The 20075-nt window shown below is 37.8% G+C and overlaps 1 protein-coding gene and 1 pseudogene across 5 annotated transcripts in view; one reads left to right on the plus strand and one right to left on the minus strand.

Annotated features, from left to right (window-relative positions):
- The first annotated feature begins 8739 nt into the window (after positions 1 to 8739).
- LOC308553799 (transcription elongation factor A protein-like 8 pseudogene) lies at positions 8740 to 9065 on the plus strand (annotated as a pseudogene). The gene has a single exon. The product of its transcript is annotated as a transcription elongation factor A protein-like 8 pseudogene (transcript).
- Positions 9066 to 10527: 1462 nt separating this feature from the next.
- The window catches only part of USPL1 (ubiquitin specific peptidase like 1), a 31576-nt gene continuing 22028 nt past the window's right edge, over positions 10528 to 20075 (minus strand). For all 4 annotated transcript variants that reach the window (XM_081130111.1, XM_081130109.1, XM_081130112.1 and 1 more), the window contains 2 exons: positions 14383 to 14540; positions 10528 to 12586 (listed from right to left, as the gene is read on the minus strand). In XM_081130111.1, coding sequence (XP_080986237.1) covers positions 10710 to 12586; positions 14383 to 14540 — 2035 coding nt within the window. In that variant the 3' untranslated portion in view covers positions 10528 to 10709. The remainder of the gene's footprint in view (positions 12587 to 14382; positions 14541 to 20075) is intronic.

The following is a 20075-nucleotide window of genomic DNA, read 5'->3' on the forward strand; positions in this document are numbered from 1 at the left end:
TAAAAGAGGGGATACCATTGGCACTTAGGGTGGAATTCCTGGCAGAGTAACAGGTAGCCCCCAAAACGACCCCCCCCCAGAAAGACCTCCAGTAGGGGTCTTTCTGATGCTCCTCAAAATTCTAAATTTTCCACTGACACTTAAGGATCACTTACAGTAGACACAAGAAAATGGGGGGAAATTAGGCCATACAATCACCCACACACTATTTCCATTGAGTCTAACATTCCAAGATGAAGAAGGCATAATATTGTCACTAGAGAAGCTATGAGGACTTGGAAAGCATGTCCTTTAACTTTGAAGGTGAGTATATGTACACTAGATTCTAAGTCCCTTGAGAGAATAGACCATTTTCTGTTATTAATGATCATTTTATGTTCCAAAGGATTTCCTTCATATATGGTTCAAATTCTTGAGTTTAGCACACAAAGTGTTTCCTGATCCTGTTAAAAAGAAGTTAAGAGTCTATTATATTTGAAAGGAGCAATGAGGCTCTGGGCTATGGTGGATACAGAAAAGAAGGCATGGCTATAATTCAAGGGAATTGGACAGGACCTAGGGACTAAAACAGGAAGGACTGTGAGGGTGATACCTACATTTAGAGCCTTGGTAACTCAGAAACTGGTGATAACATTGCTTGATATTGGAAATTTGGAGGGGTCTTGAAGAAGCTTTGAAAGACTATCCTACTTGTGGCTGATTCTACACCATGGAATTCATCTAGAACCTTGTTTTTTAAAAAAAGAAAAAAAAAAACCTTCATTTTTTAAAAAGTTTCTAGTCCAAGAAACAACCTTCATTTGTTAAAATGTTTAACTGCATTTTAAAGTAAACATTTATTTAAGATAAACTTCCCAAGAGACAACTTAGGAGGTCCATGGAACCCTGTGAAAACCTGAATGGGAAGCCAAGGACCCCTTCTCCAGAATGTACATATTCACAGATAATACTTTATTTACAATGTCCAAGGGAGTCACAGACCGTCTGGAGAAATGTTCTTAGCCCCCAGATTCTGAAGGCCCAGCTTTGTATTTCATTTATTCAATTTGTATAAAGGTCATAAAGTGTGTCAAATCCAAAGTGTTTAGGTGTGGAAAATGACTAAACTGAAGATTTTAAGGTAACACAAAGAACTAGAAATGTCTAATATTATTGACAAGTCACAAAGAAAAACCAGTTTCTTTTTCCCATTTATTTATTTATTTTTTTTGCTGAGCAATTAAGTAGATACATAAAACTAATAATTAAGAACTTGAGACAAAAATATCTTCTTGAGTTTTTAACACAATGCTTGTCACAATCTGGAATGACTGGATGTAAAGGGCTTTAATATAGCCATCCTTTCAGGGTCACTGTCATAGGGATCTATACCATCGGTAGAAACCAGTATGTATTTCTTTCCTTTCGAGTTATGTAATGACATCCAGCAAACTGTCATGTTTTAGTTAGCTACTCATAGAAACCGAGTCACTTTTTATTGCCTTTTTTTTTTTTTTTTTTTTTTGTAGCAAAAACACCACATCAAAAACTATTGTCTCACAAAGATGACTCAAACTATTTTTTCCCAAACAGGTAAATTAAATTCAGACCTTTTTTTCCCTTTTTGTTTTTTTTTTAGAGAGAGAGAGAAAAACATTGACTTGTTGTTCCATTTATTTATGCATTCATTAGTGGATTCTTGTATGTGCCCTGACCAGGGATTGAATCCATAGCCTTGGCTTATTGGGGTGATGCTCTACCAACTAAGCTACCTGACCAGGGCTTCAGATACGCACTTTAAAATAAGGAGTTCAACTACTTCAGTAATAAAAGGAGAAGTAGATTATCAGAGATTATCACATGTATGTATGAGTGATGGTTTATTTATACTTAAGGGCACATATATTCACTTATACTAGAGTATAGGCTAGTTTGATCATTGGAATTCACTATAATAAGTACTACATAGGTGAAAACCTACAATGGATGAGACAATATAGAATGAAAGTTTTTTGGTTCTTTTTAAAACATATCTTTATTGATTTCAGAGAGAGGAAGGGAGAGGGAGGGAGAGAGAAAGAAACATCAGTGATGAGAGGGTCATTGATTGGCTGACTCCTGCACGCCCCCAACTGGGGATCTAGCCTGCAACCCGGGCATATGCCCTGATCGGGAATCGAACTGCGATTCCATAGGTCCTAGATTGATGCTCAACCGCTGAGGCACGCCTGGCCAGGCTAGAATGAAAGTTTTAAATATAGAATTTCTCCATTAATTACTAAGCACATGGATTCTTTACAGTAACTACGAGACCCATGGCCAGTGGGACCTCAGTTTGCAACAGCGAACATTTTGCCATCCTGCTGAAAAGGCCTGTTCTATGGTACCTTAGGGTTGGGGAGCATCAACTATCAGGCGGGTTGTGGAGACACTTGAACCTCCTAGCACACTTAGGTAGCCTCTGCCTCCAAGCCCAGTGGGAAGGTTGTAATAAAGAGAAGGCTAGCAAGAAGGGTGCTTTCCCAAGCTATTAAGTGCCTGCAGTAACAAAACAAAATGCATTTTCATTGAGACATTTGAAGTATTTCACAGGTGTTCTTTTTCTCCTGATGACCTCTTGCTTCTGTGATTTTATTTACTTTCCTGAATGTTTTAAACTTCTCCAGGATCAGATTTGCTGTCTATAGCTCTCTTGCTATTTTGTAGAATAAGCACCTTTTTCATGGATCTGCTTTACTGAGAAGCATTCTGGTGTGCCTTCCAGCCTCACTTGCCTATTCTGTGGCTTCTTGAGAGGACACCAGTGGGGCACAGGGGTGTGGAGCTCCTGGTGGTGAAAAGGGGAAAAGGGCGAGCAAGGCTGTCACAGATAAGTTCACTAAGCAGCCTCTTTCACAGCCTGTGGCAGGGTGCCCACGGGAGTTGGCTGTGGACACTGCTCAGTATGAAGTCTTTAGTTGAATGTCACTTCTTTGGGATGCTTTCTCTAATCCAGCTGATTAACTCCACTTTTGGCCCCCAGACTCTAAGTTTGGAGAAGGCGGTCCATTTTGTGTTATTTCTATTCGCAGTACCCAGCAAAACTTTAAATTAACTAAACGTAATACAGTAATCATTTCACACTGTATGTAAATCAAACAATTATTCTGGATACCTTAAACTACACAGGATACATATCAGTTATATCTCAACAACAGTGGGGAGGAAAAAAACAACAAAACTTGAATAAATCGCATCTTCCTCTTTTCAAACACTTTCTCTGACTTGGAGAGGGCATTAATATGATAATGTTAACTGGAAGAAAAATAAGCTAAAATTTAATAGACTTTCCTCCTAGCCTTTTTTTTTCTTCTGGAAAATTGGTATTTAACTGGTATTCTACAATTGGTCACTAAATTTTTTCCCACAAAACCTCAACCTGCAACAAGAATTGAATATTTATTAATAAATTTAACATGAAAAATACGTGAATGATATATTTTGAATGGTTAAAGAACAGGGAGGTGATTCAATAAATGGTATTCCAAGTTGCTAATGGGGGGAAAACAGACCTCAATGCAACATATCAGAATATATTCCAAAAGAATTAAAGACTTAGGACAAAAAGAGAGAGAAGGGAAAGAAAAGAAACCTAGTTTCATTAGATGATATTTGTAAATATTTATATATTTTGGGGGTAGAAATCACCTTGCTAAAACATAATAATACCAAAAGGAAAAAGACAAAATAATGTAAAACTTCAGTCAAATCATAAAAATGATGGTCACCTGGAATCCAAAACTGCCATGTGACAAAGTTTAATACCTTTATACTTAAAGAGCAGATATAAATTAGTAAGACTGCAGTTCAACCACTGCAGGTCTGAAGGATGGCCCAGAGCTCCTCATGCTCCCTGTTCAGACACCATCCCAAGTGAAATGCTGTAATTAGAAATGGTGAACCTCCCGATCTCCTCTTCCCCAAATCCCATCCTAATCTGCATTCTTGTTTATCTCTATCACCTTATGAACTCAGCCTCCTGGGACATTAAACTCTAGATCTAATCTCTCACATTCCTATCCAACACACCTTGTTCTCCACAGTGCCCTCTGGAATGACAGGACCTCCCGTGTCCTCCACTTCAGTGAAAACATTGTCTTCCCTGCCCTTGAGCTACATGAAATCTGAATATCCCCTGAAGAAACAGCTTCCTATGCAGACCCGTCTTCCTGGTCCCTGTTGCTATTTCAACCAGCCCTTCCTCCTCCCCCATCTTCCTTATAACACTCCAGTGCCTTTGAAGCACAAACCAGTAGACTGAAGGGCCCACCCTTACTGCACCTTTTGCTGTCATCTGTCATTTTCATGGTATTCTGCCTTTCCTTGAGGATTTTAGCTCCCGGATTACTGTGTATTTCTTTCCACCAGGACTCCTTCTGCCATTTAGACGACTTTGACGTCCATAAAGTCTATCCATATACTATCCTGGTCCCTTGGTTCCTTTTTCTCCTTACTTTTCATGGACTTCTCCCCGAGCCTTGGCCAGGCATTCTCCTTGTAATACCTCAGACCTGGTTAACACCAATAACCGCACTGCTTCCAAAAGCCCAATTTCAAGCACACCTCTTTCAAACCAGCTTACTTTGTCCACTAAGTCTCACTCCAGCAGTCTTTGAACTCACCTCTAATCTGAGATCTGCCACCACTTTTTAAATGACTATCACCTGCCCCATTCCTTACTTTCCTCTGTATCCACTACTATATTTTCCTTGCATAAAACCTTAATTCCTTTTCTCTTTCGGTCCCATTCACCTGACAATACCTCTAACTTTGGCTGAATCCAACTTCCCACTTTTTCCCTGTCCTATACCTTAGTAGCAAACATGATTGGAGAAAAGTAAACTATTTTAGCTGGTCTTCTCTAAACTTACGACCGTAAACCTCTGGTGGGCTCTCAGGACACTTAGCCAGACTACTGCATGTCCCTATTCAGTTAGCTCTCGAAACTAATAATCCAAACCTCTCTTCCCCAATCTTTAGCTCCAGCTCCCCTCACATCCTCAGCTGGTAATTCTGCTATATCCCTGAGAAAATAATCACTAGACCTTTCTCATTCTCTAATCAACAAATCTCCTAGTATCTGTACCTAGTATTAAAATGGGTAAACTCTTCTAGCTCTTAAGGTCACACCCTCCTCCCCTTATATACTGGATCCCATCCCTGGAGAAATTTCCTCCCGACACTGTCCCTTTTCACATCTACAACATCCCTTTGTCTCTCCAAGGAACATTCAGTTTGACACATAAACATATTGTTTGTTAAAAACATTAACAAAAACCTTGACCTTCCATGCCCTCACCAGGTACCAGATAAATGTTTTGAAAGAATGAGTCTTTATCTGCACTTTCTCACTATCCCTATGCTCCTAAACCCACTCACTTGCCCTCACAGTTCCACTGAACTGTCCTTGCTAAGTCATCAAAGACTTCCCTGTTACCAAAGCCAATGGTCACTTCCCAGTCTTCATATCACTCTATCTCTCAGCAGCATCTGAGAGATCAGCATCTGACAGTCCGTCCTTAAAAAATAAAAAACTTTCTTCCCTTATTTTCAGGACATCTCACTCACCTGGTTTTCATCCTACTGTCCCTTTTGTTCCCCAGAGCTGTCTTAACCCTCTAAATGACCCCATCCTATATCATGGCATTAAATATGATCCATGCATTCCTAATTCCTAAAAGAGTATCTCGCCTCTCTCCTGGGCCTCAGTGTTGCAGCTCTATCTTTCTATGAAATTATCTCCATTTGGAAGTCTAATAGGAATCTTACACTTAACATACTCAGAATTCTTTCCTTTAAATTTTTTCCTTCCCAAGTCTGTCCCATCTCAGGAAACATTACAACCCATCTGGTCAGGCAACAATACCTGAGACTGATCTTTGCACTTTCTACCCCAAATCCAACCTAACACACCCTGTTGGCTTTTTGAAATGCAAATGAAAAGTAATCCAACTACTTTTTCACATCTCCACAGCTATCAACACCCTGAACTCTAAGGAGACTGGAACAGACCAGCACTTCTACTCTGACCAAGTGTAATCTCATTCCCATCTTCAGTGATCCTTTTAAAGCTCTGACTAGATCATGTTACTCCCTTGCCTGAAACCACCAGTGGCTTCCCATTATCCTCCTGTGCAGATAGGGCCTCACTAGGCCCACAGGGCCATATAAGATCTGGCTTCCATCATCTTCTTCCCTTGTTCACTCTCCTCAGCTACACTGACCTCTTCCCTGTCCTTAGTCAGCCTAAGTACCCTCACTCCTCAGGACATTTGTTCTTCTCTCATCCACAGGCAGCTAACTCCCTAACTTAACTGAAGTCCCTGTTCAAACTCCCCACCTCCAAGAATACTTCCAAGTCCACTCAGTCTAAAACAGTCCTCCCGTTCACCATCCACTTTTCTCCTCCATAGCTTTTAGGCCATGTGACATCATATAGTCAATCCTCATTATTCACAGATTCTATATATGTGAATTTGCCTACTTTCTAAAATGTATTGTAACCCTAAAAATCAATACTTGCAGTGCTTTTGTAGTCATTTATGGGCATGCACAGAACAGTGAAAAATTTGAGTCACTCAACACTCATGTTCCCAGCTGAGGTCTAAGTCAACACTGCCTTTGTTTCAATTCTTACACTTTTCTTTTTACAGTATATTTTGTCACATTTTTCACTTTTTTGTGTTTTGTTGGTGATTTCACTGTTTAAAATGGCTCCCAAGTGTAGTGCTAAAGTGCTGTGTAGTGATCCTAAATGCAAGGTGTGATGTGCCTGACAGAGAAAACAGAAAAAACGTGTTAGACAAGCTTTGTTCACACATTAGTTACAGTGCTGTTGGCTTTGTGTCAATGTTCATGATAATCTCATCCACACACACACACACACACACACACACACACACACCGCACCTTATCTGTGGTTTTACTTTCTGCAGTTAGTTGTTACCTGTAGTCCAAAAATATTAAATAGAAAATTCCAGAAAAAAAGTTTGTAAGTTTTAAATTGCGCGCTGTTCTGATATCTTGATGAAATCTTGCATGGTCCTGCTCCATCCTGCTCAGGATATAAATCCCCCCTCTATCTAGCGTCTCCATGCTGTAGACGTTCCCACCCATCAGTCACTTACTAGCTATTCTCAGTATCAGACCAACTGTTTTGGTATCTCAGTTTGTGTTCAAGGAAACTTCTACTTAATAATGGCCCCAAAGTGCAAGAGCGCTGATGCTGCAATTCAGAAATGCCAGAGAAGTCGTGAACTTGACCACAGGTATGTATCTATAGGAAAAAACAGTCTATATAGGGGTTGGTACTATCTGTAGGTTGGGGTCTTAGAATATAGATAAAGAACCACTCATTGTATTCCATAAGTTATCTTTAAACAGAAACACACAAATAACAAGATCATTTGTTGACCGGTTGACAAAAATGTTGTGATGAAACCTAACTTTCTTTTCCCCTAGGAGCAATGGTTCAGTATTTGTGAATTCAGCATTCACGGTGAATTTAACAGCACTACCACAAATAACAAAAACTGACCGTACGTATCTCCTATTACCACCTAACATTATAAAAACACCTCCTTGTTTAGAAGGTAAAACTCCTAAAGGGCAAACATTTCTTTTTTTAATTTACTTTTTTCACTGCCTTATCTCTGGGAAATGTTTACAACAGTGCATTGGCACTTAGCAAAAATCTAGAAATCCTTGAATGAACAATAACAAGTAAAGGATGGATAAGCAATTCCTCAGAGAAACTCAACTGGCCAATAAAGTTATAGAAAATATCCAATCTCACTAGTAATCATGGAAATGTAAACAAAAACAGCTAAGGGGTTTCCCCCATCAATGGGGGAAACGTTAGTGAGAGTTCAAGAACATTTTGTTCTTGACAAGGCCAGTGTATTATAAACACTACCTAAAACATAGTAAGTTTTTCTAAGACAAAAATAAATATTAAACTAAGAAGAGTTAACAAAACATTCGACAGCTCTCAAGCAGAACCAAATGTAAAAACCTTTACTAGTTTAAGTTTTTGAAAAAGTTTTAAAGTCAATTGTGCAATTATTAAGACCTTTTAAAAGTACATATCCATTTACCCAACAATTCCACTCCCAGGAAATAAGGCCTGGATCTGTGCACAAATTTATCAACAAGAATAATCCCTGTAGTGCAATTAACAACAAAAAAAATTACAAATCACCTCAACATCTAAAGACTGATGAGACAATGAACAGTAATCCACACAACGTAGTATTACATAGCTATCCAAAAGTTGTCAAAAACTGTAAGATGGAAAAAAGGTTCACTAAACATTAAGTAAAAACAGATCAAAGAGGCACAACAGAATCCCACTTTTCTTAGTCCATATGCATAAAAATATGAAAATGTTTGTAGTTACCACCCAGTATGAAAATGGATGATCCAAACAAAGTCTTCTGAGTGTTTCTGTATTTTCCTATTTTTTCCTTACAATAAGCATGCATTACTTTTGTACTTTAAAAAAAAGAGCTTCACATGACCAGGAGTTGATGTGTGCAGAAGTCCTTATAGTCCGGGACCTGCTCCCTGTAGCAGCTTCTGATTGCTGGAGAAGAAAAGTGCCCCGGATCCTTTCAGGACTTTTGGTCACAACACAAATCCAGTGAGGGAAGGAGGAAAAAATCCCCCAAATCCCTGCAGGATTAATTTATTAGAAGAGGAAATAATAGAAAAATACTCAACATGCAAAAGTCTTGTGAAGAAAGAAAAACCACAAAACATGCCAAAGACTGAGAAAGACCACCCTTCAGGTGCACCACAGGAGGCAGAAGGAAATCCTCAACCTTCTGAAGGTGTAAGCCAGGAAGCAGGAAACCCTAGAAGCGGGCGACTAACCTGTCCAGGGATTTAAAGAGCTCCGGTTAGGCATTTGGACCTTGAAGAAATGCTCAGAGATGAGTTGGAAAGGCTTAAAGAAGAAATAAGAGTAAGAAACAAGTATGTGATGATGCACTGGAAGCAAAGACATTCACACAGGCGACCTTATCCCCGTGTGCTTTAAGCCCTGAATTCTTTTTATTTTTTAATCTGATAGTAAAATATGGCCCTTGCTTTCTTTCTGTTAGCACTTTCTGATGTATCTTGTACCTTTATTTTACCTGTAATCATCTGGCAGAATTTTTAGACAGTTTTCTTGTTAACCAGCATCTTACTGGATTTTTTTTTTAACCCATTCTCTAGGTCTATTTTTCAATTGGGAAGTTTCACACAAATGCATGAAAATATGTTCATCCCATATTGTAAAGTAACGTAAGTTACGAAGTATATTCAGTATCAGCTCAGATATGTAGGATAAAAACCCCAAATTGTGTGTGTGCGTGTGCATGTGTGTATACATACATACATCAAAAACTTAACTGTGCTTATTTCTGTGTTGTGCGAGTTTTCTTTTTGCTTACATGTACATTTTAATGAACTCGTATAACAGAATTATAATTTCTTAAAAAGAGAATCAAATAATTTGCAACCTGCTTTTAAGGGCAATGGGGGCACCCAAACTCTTGATGAAATAACTATCAAAATGTAAAACTCAAGTCACCTCTGCATCTCTTAGCCAGAGGAACAAATCTGGCAATTACAGAAAAAAAACGAGAGGGAGGTTTGGGAGTAAACTTGACAAATCAATTATAAAGTACTGAGTCCCTGGAAAAATCTTCTACCCCAAGACTGCCACCCTTAAGCCTTAGTAACTACTGCTACTATCAAGTCACTACAGCAGGGGTGCTGCTGGGCACCCAAGACTTTAAATGAAACTCGAAAGGGGGAACCTATATTGGCAAGTTAAGTACTTTCAACTGCTGTAGTAACCATGCTTCACAGTCCTAGCTCTACAACTTTCTGTGCTGTTTCCTTAAGTGCTAAATGTGATAAAGGTATCTTGCTGATAGGAATGTCAAGGTTTAAATGTATTAATGTTTCATAAATAACAGAAGCCAGCGCATAGCAAGCTTTGTAAGCACTGGTTACTTTCTCCCAAAACAGAACTGTTGGATAGTGCCCTACTTTGGTTACAGAAATAAATCTCTCGGGGAGAAAGATATTTATGATAAATGTAACTCTTTTCCCATCAATGCAAAAATAGATTACTTTTTCCTGTTATAGATCACTTATTGATCACTACCATTACTTAAATATCTAAGTAACAGGTTTCCTGCCACCCTTTGTAAGGAGAGAAAAAAGATCAGCTGTATGGGGGGAAGTTCACACTCTACTCTAATGGTGTAAGAAAGAGGCTCAGGCTCTTATATAAGACCACAGAACCAAGAGCAAAACAGTCATGCAGTCATATGCATATACAGTGATTTAAGTTTGTATAAACTAGTGTTTTTCCCGAGCCAATGTAACCAAAATTTAAAATGTGGAAATTTAATGTACCCAAACTGTACAAATTGCCAGAAACTAGATACCGCTTTTCATTTTTAACGTTTTGAAATCCTCATTGTCCAATAAATACAAAATGAAGCCGACAAGGAGAACAGATTCCTGGTCATTTTAATTTGTATAACAAATTACATGCTTTATGGGCAGAACCAAAGGTAGAACCTTCAGCAGCTTACATTTTGTTCATGAGAAGGCCAGTGTATAAACACTACCCAAGAACATAAGTTTTTCCAAGACAATAATAAATATTAAACTAAAGAGTTAATAAGCATTCAACAGCTCTCAAACAGATATTCATCAAAAAAAGGTAAGTCTAATGTGTCGTTTGCTAAAGAATTTAATGCTGAAGTGGAAAAAAACTCATCAAAAACATCAGTCTTCAGGGAACTTTCCAAGTTCAACGTTCTAACACAGGCATTATTTGTTAGTGGGTCTGGCTGAACCTGGCACTGATTTTTTTTGGTGGGGCTGCAATAATTATGGTCCTGTCTCAGGTGTGTGTTATGGGGAATACCATTTAATTCACTAAGTACTGGTGCTGGGATATGGTTATCTCCCATTTCTAAATACCTAACGTCGGCCTCCCCATTTTCTGAGAGCTCTGTTGAAACAACAGTTGTAGGAGACAATAATTCTGCTAAAATTTCTTCATGAGTTTGACCACTGTATGGAGAAACACTGGGAACGGTGGCTCCTCCAGATTTATTATCAACAATATCAATTTGACATTGCAGTTCTTTCAACAAGCCTTCTATTGACTGATCATCACTTGGAGACCCACAATGGGACACGTGTTCTAAATTTTCACTTGAAAGTTTTCCATTTGGGGGGGAAGACATAAGAGCAGCTAATTTCTTCTTTTTTGCCTTAAGTTTTTTAAGAAGTTTTAGACGAAGTTTATGAATCTGACCCTCAGTGGAGTCTTCATGGTTTGCTGAAGAAACACCATTTTCATTCCCACAAGATCTGTGGTTGAGGTGGGTTCCATATGAGCCATTTTCATGTTTCTTCAAAACTTCCAGGTCAGCATTAACATTAGCTTGTGGAGAAGCCACACTGCCTGAAGATGGAAGACTTGGTGGAGGGTTACTGGCTGGAGGAGGCTTACTCGCACACCTACGAGTTTTCTTGGACGCCCGCTGAGCCTTCTGGTTCATACCTTTAGTTTTAAAGCCACCAAAATTACTTGCCCCCTTAACCGAAGGCTGCAGATCAGTTATAGCGTTTCTATTATGAGCTGAAACACAAGGTGGCATAAAAGAAGCACCCTTGCTTAATAAGCCTTTAACCCAACTTCCCACAAATGGTTTCTTCAGATTTTCTCTCAGAGATGGATTCTGTGATGACTCAGCTGCTTTGGCTTGAGAAAATTTTCTCTTCAAATTAGACACCTGAGGTGTAGGGTGTTGTTCTGCTTTTAATTTCTCAGTTTTCGGTGAAAGAGAATGTTTTAACAGAACATCCTTCTCTAGGACAACTGTACCCTCAACTTCTGCTGACTTTACTCCCTGTATAGGACCAGTAGCATGAATATTAGTCACAGGTTTAGTAATTATAGTATTTTCTGAATTCGGCTGTGCTGACTGCATACTTGTATTTACAATCTGCGACGGAAAGCTTAAATCCCCGCATTGGTCTTGGGTAAACTTTTCCTTACATGGAGCTGATACTAAAGAAGCCATTAGCAACTCTTGTGGTTGCAAAGTATTTGTTTTGACAACCACTCCACTTTCTGCCACAGGTATATTTTCTAATAGGAAACCTTCAGAGTTAACCTGTATTTTTTCAAGTGTCAAAGGTATAATATCATTTTCAACCAAAGCTTTCGGAACTGAAAGTAAATGAGGTTGATGAGCTTCATCCTGGGAAAGAGTATCAGGAGCAACTGATGCATTTGAGGGGCATGTTCCTGAGGGTATTTCAGCTGAGGCATCACCCACAAAACACAATGCTGGAGGTACTTGTTTCTCATCACTGAAAGCATGCCGATCATTAGGCTTTGGAAGTGGAACACAGGCAGATGCTTTATCTGTCATTTGCGCCGTTTTTCTTTCCCAAATAATAATATGTATTTCTGAAGCAGGAACTTCAAATTTCTCACGCCTTTCAGAACATGGGCCTTTTAGGTCATCACATTCCAGCCAACCTCCTGGGGATGAGGGAGGAAGTAGATCAGGTCAGACGTTCAAAGGCACCATAAACTGCTGCCTTACTGACTACCACTGAGGGTAACAAACAGGACCGTACTCTCAAGTCACCACTTTTCTACACCAAGTCTTAAAGTCCTTATTTGGATAATGAAAGTTATGGACTAACATCCAGAAATTTGAAAGAGTTCTTACTCTTTTTTAAAACACAAAAATCAAGACAGAAGAATATTTAACTTTTGGGACTTAGAATACAGTAACACCTAGTTTATCCAACAACATCAGAAAACAGATTTTCTCCATATATATGAATTCTCAAGATAAATAAAGCTGTTACCTCAAGTAGCAACATTTGTTTCAATTCTTATTTTATTGCTCTTTTTTTTTAAACCAAAAAAAAAAAGAGCTTAGGTAGTTAGGTGTTTATTTTTTATTTCTGAACCTGTTTTCTCATTTGTCAACTGGGAATGGGATGATGGATACAATCCTCTACATACAAATACACTCCACACAAAACCATTCAGTAAGTTTATGTGGATACACCCTCAGAAACTACCTGAACACACTACTTCGTAATCTATACCCATTACAACTTTGAGAATCTTTTGCTTCCTGGGTCAATGGTTCCCTACCACACGTGCACATTAGAAACAACTGATTAACATTTGGGCCCAATCCCCAGAGACAGACCACTGGCCTAGGAGAACCAGGACATTTTTAATTTTAATAAGCTAACCATGATTTTTATATGCTGTCAGGGCTGGAAACCATCTAACCTCTTTTACCTAAAGAAGGTTTTCATTTCCTGGAATACAATAAAAAATTAAGTGGTTTTTTTAGTTATTGTTTGCTACTGAGAGCTACTCCCCCCAAATTCTGAAGTAGGGTAAACCTTAAAAGTAACCATTACATTGATAATGCAAGTTTTAGTTTGCAAAGTACTTTTATAACACATTATAGTGTCATCCATTCAAACCACCCCCAGAAGGAAAATATCAAATATTTTTGATTAAACAATGTCCAAACAATAAAAAATAGAAAAATAAAAGATATCAATGGCCTGATAGAACACTTTAAGGGGATTGAGTTGTCTTGTCTAAGACAAAGTGAATGTTATGAGGAAAACAAACTCAAATGGAAAGGGGAAATTAGCAAAATCTATGCGCTCTATTTATCCTTCTATTCAAAAGCTTAATTATTTAAATAAAGCTTAATTATTTAAATAAATAAAGGCTTTACCTTGACTGTAGCTATTTAGCAAACTATTTCACAGTGAGAGAAGACTACATAGTCTGTAATGTCTAACAGTTTCAGAAATAGGTGTTTACTTTTACTTATTATTACTAACAATTGCAAAGTATGTAAAGCCTGTTACTTCTCAATTAAAACCCTTCAGCACCATGCACTTTCTTTACAGGTACAAGGTTATGTACCTAAAAAAATCAAATTACCACCATTCATTTTTCTATACCAAACATATATTACTCATGTAAGAAAAATAAAAACAAAGATATTAAGTAGAAAATAGCAAACTGTAAACCACCAGTAGTATATGATCTCATTGTCTAAAAAAGAAACATGCTTATGCATAGGTATGCACATAAATATGCTGACATAAGCAAAGGGAAAAGTTAGGACTGGTTCTAAACCATAGTGACAGAGGAAAGGGCAGAAAAATTAAAGGCCAGGGCAAGAAGAAAGAGAAAAAAGAGTGAAGGCAAAGTTTGTCTTTTTAAAACAATAGAGTTTAGTCTCTATGTCCATTATCATTAAAAAAAAAAAATGTTTTAACACTTACCATCAGTGTCTAAAATCCATGTTATAAAATGATTATTTGCCTGGTACTGAATTACAGAAGTTATTTGGTAAAGACAGCCTTCAAAATAAAATGAGTAGTGTTGCAAGTCGTTATGTGGTAAGCCTTCTACAAAGTGCAACATGAATACGGGAGACACTCTGTCAGAGAGAAAGGCAAGAGAGGTCAAATGAATTGAATACCATGTTCCCGGTAATACGAAAGACAGTCTGGAGTGACTAAGTCACACAGTGTTTTAAGGCTAACCACACTAATTCTTCTTGAGCACCTCTAGTGTATGCCTTAATTAGAAATGGAGAACTCACTTTAAGACATCTGTAACATTTAAACCCTTCTCAGAACGGGATGACTGACAGAAGCCATCATGCAATAAGGCTCCAACACAGACCACTAAACAAAAATTGCTCTGTAAGTCATGGTGGTGCTTCGGCTTAAAGATTTCTTGGGCCCTGGCCAATATGGCTCAGTTGGCTGGGCGTACCGTAGTCCCTTGCACCAAAAGGTTGAGGTTTCGATTCCCGGTCAGGGCACATGCCCAGGGTGCAGGCTCCATCTCCAGTACGGGGCATGCAGGAGACAGCCAATTGATGTTTCATTCTCACATCAATGTTTCTCTCTCTTTACTCCTTCCTCTCTCTCTAAAAATCAATTTAAAAAATCTTTAAAAAAATAAAAATCTCTTGGTAACTACTTTGTAGACTCAAAGGAAAAATCCAGACCTGTTAGAATTTTCTGGGCATCAAGTGCCCAAATGAAATGCTTTTGTTAGGGAGGATAGGCAATACGTGAAACAAAGTAACAAGCCCAAGATGTTCAAATAAACATTAAAACCCCCCAACATGCTAACAATTTGGCCTTTTTCTCTAAGTTATCTCAGGAGGTAGAGAGGAACATCAAATTAAAATTTCCATTTAGAAAAAATTTAATTTGTAACTAAGTAGAGGAGAAAATACAACATACTGGTTAATTTACTATAAACTTCAAGATATGCATAATTTCAAAAATACAAAATTACAGAAACGTGGCTAACTAGAAAACAGAACCCAAAGATGAGCTTCAAGTAACTAAATTTAACAAAGCTCTCAGGATTTAAGGAAAATGTTGAATATCTCTCTCCCAATATTTAAACAGCTGTCAAAACTTAGTTTATGAAAATTTTTCAGCTGAAAATTAACTTGAATCAATGTCCAAAATACAGGTTATTCAGACTGACAAGGACAATTTGTAAATTATCTGTCCTCAATCATTCTATTAGAGAACAATGAAGTCTCCAAAGTTTAGGTACCTACAAATAAAGTCCTGCAAAACTCTCCATAACACTTGACTCCCATTTGTTTTTACCATACCTATTTCATCAATCTAAAAATGCCAGATTGTAAAATGTACCACTATGAAATAATGCTGCCAATTAAACTATACCATGCCAGCAATTTTTAGATGTATTCCCATTTCAAGTATGTTAAAATATGAAGAGTCTATCTTTGAATCAACCATCCACAGTAAAGCTAGATATATTTTCTCATAGCTGGAAAGGCAGGCTGTAGGCACCTGCCTGACTCTTTTAAGTACTAATATTTAGTTCTCTCTTGGTCTCATGATACCTTTTCAAGATATCTTCTGAGGCTAGTTACTATAGCATTCTATTGTTGATCCCTAGACTTCACAATCTCAGTAGTATGAGTTTACACATGGAAAATGTTAAATAGGCAGCATTTCTTTCTTAATGGTAGTACATTTAAAAAATAGTGCAACTTATAAATGATGGCATCTTGGAGTCAGTAAAATAGAGCACATGCCTCCTCCCCCTTTTCTAGTTTATTTTCCTTGTGGGTCCACTAGACTCCAGTGTCTCCTGAAAGTCACAGTATTCTCCTACCCATAATTTTAGCTTGTCTCATTTCTAGTCTCTCAGGTAAGGGCAGAAGTTTACCCCTAACCAGCAACAGATTTTGTTCTCAGGCTCCTTTCTATCCACAATGCCTGGAGTGTAAAAGACGATGCTCAGAGTTGAGGAAAGCAAGTCAGGTTCTGAGTCAAGCATAAGAAAATTGGATGGGGAGGGTTAATGGAACTGGAACCAGGAGATTGCAAGCTAAAATCCATTTGCTTTCATCTCCTTAACCTGAGGTTCAACTCCGCCTACTATAAGGATATACCCTTAGGAAGAGAAAATAGAAAAGAGAGAAAGGAAGCACAATCCCTGTGTGTTACCTGCCCTGTTACCAAAGACAGGAGAGACACTGAACCTCTGACCCTCACAGAGCAGCCATGGTCTTGTGCTAACGGCCTGCAGTACAAGTTTTTAACTTTCATCCCAACTAGTGTAATATAACAATTCATGTTAGAAAATGCAAATTTAACACTGTGTATATATTACTTCTGAACTGTGATAATGTAGGCTTTAGGCGGAAAAAAAATCTGTAAATGTAATTTTGAAACCTCATTACATTTTAGATATATTACATCATTGAGCTATTTCAGACAGACCAAAAAAAATATGAGTAAAATTAGGTGTAATTCAAATAATCAGAATTGGTTCATGTTAATTGTAAACAAGAAAATACATCTTTAGAAAATTTCAACTGTTCAATAAACGTTTTCAAACATGTTCTTTGGAGGTACTTCAAGGATTTCATACAAATAATAAAGCATTTTCTACCAATGAAAATTTAAATTAAGAAACATAAAATTTTAACTATTTAACATATCAGTATTCTATCCAAAGTTTTGTAGAGGAAAGTGTAGTTTATCTGCTTTAAAAAGTCTCAAAATTATTGTATTAGACACTTTAATAAGCTCTATAAGCTTCGAACAGAAATGTCTTATTTCTCTTCCTACCACTCCTCTATCTCTTACAAATAGTTAAAAAAAAAAATCTGTGTTAAAATTGAAGCTTAAGTAAATATGCTTTTTAAATGAGAATCCAGGATAGTGTATGACCAAACTCCTAAAGAAGATTGTGGCAGTAATGAGAATGGGACGGTCGTTTCAAGAGTTGGAGAAACCAAATTAAATCAGATTCTAAGTTGGTGCTCCATGTCACCACCATGCTCTGAATGCAAATCCCAAACACATTACTTAGAAGAAAAGTGGCAGATGTGGACCCACTAAATATTCATCTGATTTACCAATGGACTCTTTTTCTAATGGGAATATATTAGAGATGTGAATTACCAGAGACAAAGTGTCAGGGAACTTATAACACTATTAGTTTTTAAAATGCTGTAAGACTGAATTATGCATGATATCATGATAGACCTAATTTTAAGTTATGCCTAAAAATTGTATTAAATTTGTTTCTCAATTCCATTAAACCCAAAATCAAGTTATACAAATTTCAAAGTAAAAAACTACAAAGGATTTTATAAAGACCTCGTCACTTAAATTTTAAGTGAAATTTTACATATTAGTTCAATTTATTTTTGAATACAGTAAATGTCCAAATTATAAATTCTGCTTATAAATTGACCCATTAGAACTCTAAACACATTTCCTGCTCAAACACCATTACTCTCTGCAGATACATTTCCAGGTCAGAACATGAATCTTTAATGTAAGTAAAGCAACATATTTGTATAATTAAAAATCATGTTGCAATGCGACCAATTAATAGATCAAACAAAATAGCAGTATGAGTTTATCCTCAATGCTGGGGCTCGAGGAAAAGCAGGTATAAACTCTTAGATGAACTTATATACCCCAGAAGCCTCAAGCACTTCAATGGTCCAGTGCAGGTTGGCACACACACCCACACCTGCAGCCCTTCTACCTCCATATCAAAGAAAGGGCTTTTAAAAAAAAAAAAAGAAGCACTTAAGATTTCAAAGCTTGGACTGCAGGCAGCCAAGACAGACTATGGCCTGCTGGTTGAAGACATCGCCTCTTCTTTCCCACTCTGCCCTCCCATGTGAATGCTACCATATGATGGTGAAGGACAAAAAAAAAGGTAATTAACTGAAAGGACAAAAAAAGAAAAAGGAGACATGAGAAAACAAGAAAGAGACAATAAATATTTAGACAGCAAAAAGCAAACAGGAAAGTGGTGACTCAACAGAATGGACGAAGTGATGACATTGAGTGCAACAGAGCTATGGGCACACTGATGAGAAGAGAAGCCCTATAAGACTCAATGTGTAAGAGTGGTGGTAAGGTGCTGGGCTGAAAACTGGGACAGTGACAGGAAGTGTGTACAAAGCACTCTCATGCCCCACGCCCAGAGAGGAATCAGTATAGACTGAAACACTGGAGCAGAAGGGTGAAAGGCAGAAGAGAGGTTTCCAGGAAAAAAGTAGGGAAGGAAGACTAAAAAACTGTGAAGCATTTGAGTGTTTAGAAAAGTATTAATAGGTGTTTAGAAAATCACAATGTATACTTAAAGCAAATAAAAACACAAGGCAATTAATAATACCAGAAAAAATAAAGAGTTGTAAAAGAAATAAAACAGAACCACGTACACTGCTTGGCTAGGGAGGGAATATATGCATATTCATAATAAACAATGAGTACAGATTTAACCCAAAATGCAATCATATATGAAGGGAGAAGAGATGGGCCCAGATGTTGGTTAAGAGCCCTAATACTCAACTACTGTAAAAGAAGATGGTAGCCTTCTTTTAGGAGGAATAAGCACATTGGTGGAATAAGCACAATGTTTTGAAAAGTCAAACTAAATACTTCCTAAAAGGTTTAAAGTAGATACCTGGAGATGGGGTACGAGGGGCCCTGCTCTTTTTTTCCTTTTTAAGTCTTGGCACTATCTGATTGGGAATTTATTACTTGGATGAAAACAAACCTTTAGAGGCCCTGACAGGGTAGCTCAGTTGTCTAGAGCATCATCCCGATACTCCAAGGTTGTGGGTTCAATATCCGGTCAGGACACATATAAGAATCAACCAATGAATGCATAAATAAGTGGAATGACAAATCAATGTTTCTCTCTCTCTCTCCCCCCCTTTCTCTCTAAAATCAATCAATACATTTTTTAAAAACCTTTAGAAAAGATTCTGAGGGGTTTCTTGGCACATCCAAGGGCATCAGAAAAGGTAAGAATATCACTGGTTCTTTATGACATCAAATTATACCTCAAAACATCTACTTATTGTAGAGATACAGATAAGGGCAACAGAAAACAAAGCTTAAAGAGAATGTTCACGTGTGAGCGTATTGACAAAACAAACTACCTAAAATGGAATTGACCTGTGAGTTTAAAGACATGGGGCTTCTGGTACCACTGGAAAAGTAATTCTGACCAGTCCTCCCACTGAAGACAAATAGAAAGGCTGGCAGAACATAATAAAGAGACATCTGCTCAAGGGCAGCAGAAAGCTTACAAGAGGATGAGGAATCAGCAGGCTGAGAGGCCTGGGAGATGGAAATTCAGACTGATGAGCCTATGGCTCATCTCTGAATCATGAGTTCTTGAAATTAGATTAAGGAAATTTCAGGATTCTAGTGACTTCAGGTACTTGGCAGAGGAGAGAAAAATTGAAGTTTAATATCCTTAAAGGGAGAGAAAAGGCAAAAGAATAAAAGACACTAGGAGAAAGGGGTCAGATAATCACCCTAAGTCCGTCCACTCTTCAGTGGCATTTCACCTAGGAGACTGCTTGCTTGCTTGTTGGACAGAGTTCCTGATAGAAAAGCATTTTGGCAATTCTTAAAATATGTGTTAATTC

The sequence above is a fragment of the Miniopterus schreibersii genome (genome assembly GCF_964146895.1).
Source record: "Miniopterus schreibersii genome assembly, chromosome: 2".
In the NCBI taxonomy this organism is placed as follows: domain Eukaryota; kingdom Metazoa; phylum Chordata; class Mammalia; order Chiroptera; family Miniopteridae; genus Miniopterus; species Miniopterus schreibersii.